Source organism: Rhagoletis zephyria, unplaced genomic scaffold (genome assembly GCF_001687245.7).
Source record: "Rhagoletis zephyria isolate East Lansing unplaced genomic scaffold, Rhagoletis_zephyria_1.1 Rzeph_scaffold_24638, whole genome shotgun sequence".
NCBI lineage: Eukaryota > Metazoa > Arthropoda > Insecta > Diptera > Tephritidae > Rhagoletis > Rhagoletis zephyria.
Window position 1 is genome coordinate 1 of NW_016181696.1, and position 997 is coordinate 997.

Below are 997 nucleotides of genomic sequence, written 5' to 3' on the forward strand. Positions count from 1 at the left end.
TGCGGACGAAGGTATCGATTCTTCTATGGGCGCGAATTTTGCTGATGTTTTGGGCATGCTAAATATGCCAACAAAGAAGTCGAAAAAATTGCTTAACAATAGCAAGTCGCCTACACCCAGCAAGATTCCCTTGAATGAAAAGCCACATAGCAGTAGCTCCAACAGTAACTCTAAAAACGAATATAGACCAAGCTCGATGTCCTCAGCTTCAACTTCCGCAAAACCAGTAGACGAAGTAAGGAAAAAATCGCTTTACAACAGTTCAAATATATGTATGTTGTTTCTAAAATTTTACAGAAACCAGAGCTTCTGTCAGCTTCTGCGAAATTAGCGCCACTTGATCCCAGTATTGTGTTTGAGCTGCCAACGATTTCAACGAATTACAAACCGCTACCACACAATAAGACTGTAATGGACTGCGTTTACCGTAATAGCGGAGCTGTGGTTAACACTCCCAAGCCTGTGAGGACACTCACCGATGCAGAAGCGCTAAGTCACAGCATCTCTTCGAAGACAATGCGGTAAGAGATCGCAAGTGTACTTCATTTGTTGATTTTAAGACTAAATTATAGTTCATTTAATTTAATTTTAGTACCAAAATCTACTCCGGTATTAAGACTGGACAAGTGTTGCAAGTGCCATCACTATTCGATCTATGCATACGAATACTGCAAAAGAATATCGATGGTGCGGCTTTATTGATATTGTACCGTTTATCAAAATTTATACTAAGCTTCATTTACAGCTTTGGAATATACTGGCGGTGTACCCTTCGAAGTCCTTCGTCCTGTTTTGGAGCGTGCTACACCACCACAATTACTAACATTTGAAGAATACAATCCGTACATGATGGAAGACAGCGATTGCCTATGGCAAATCCATGTGCAAAGAAATTACCGTACCAAAAAGCGTATGGAAATGGAGTCTTGGCGTGAAATGTATTTGGTATGCATGCAATCAATAATTATTAGAGCATTTTAAATATATATATATATAT

General features: G+C 39.2%; 1 protein-coding gene across 1 annotated transcript in view; it reads left to right on the top strand.

The window, feature by feature from the left end:
- Positions 1-4: 4 nt before the first annotated feature.
- Positions 5-997, top strand: part of LOC108381981 (transcription elongation factor B polypeptide 3-like) — a gene marked incomplete at its 5' end in the record, with an annotated part of 1,835 nt that continues 842 nt past the window's right edge. Inside the window, 4 exons of the mRNA XM_017638379.1 lie at positions 5-235; positions 298-521; positions 593-687; positions 746-945. Coding sequence (XP_017493868.1) covers positions 5-235; positions 298-521; positions 593-687; positions 746-945 — 750 coding nt within the window. The remainder of the gene's footprint in view (positions 236-297; positions 522-592; positions 688-745; positions 946-997) is intronic.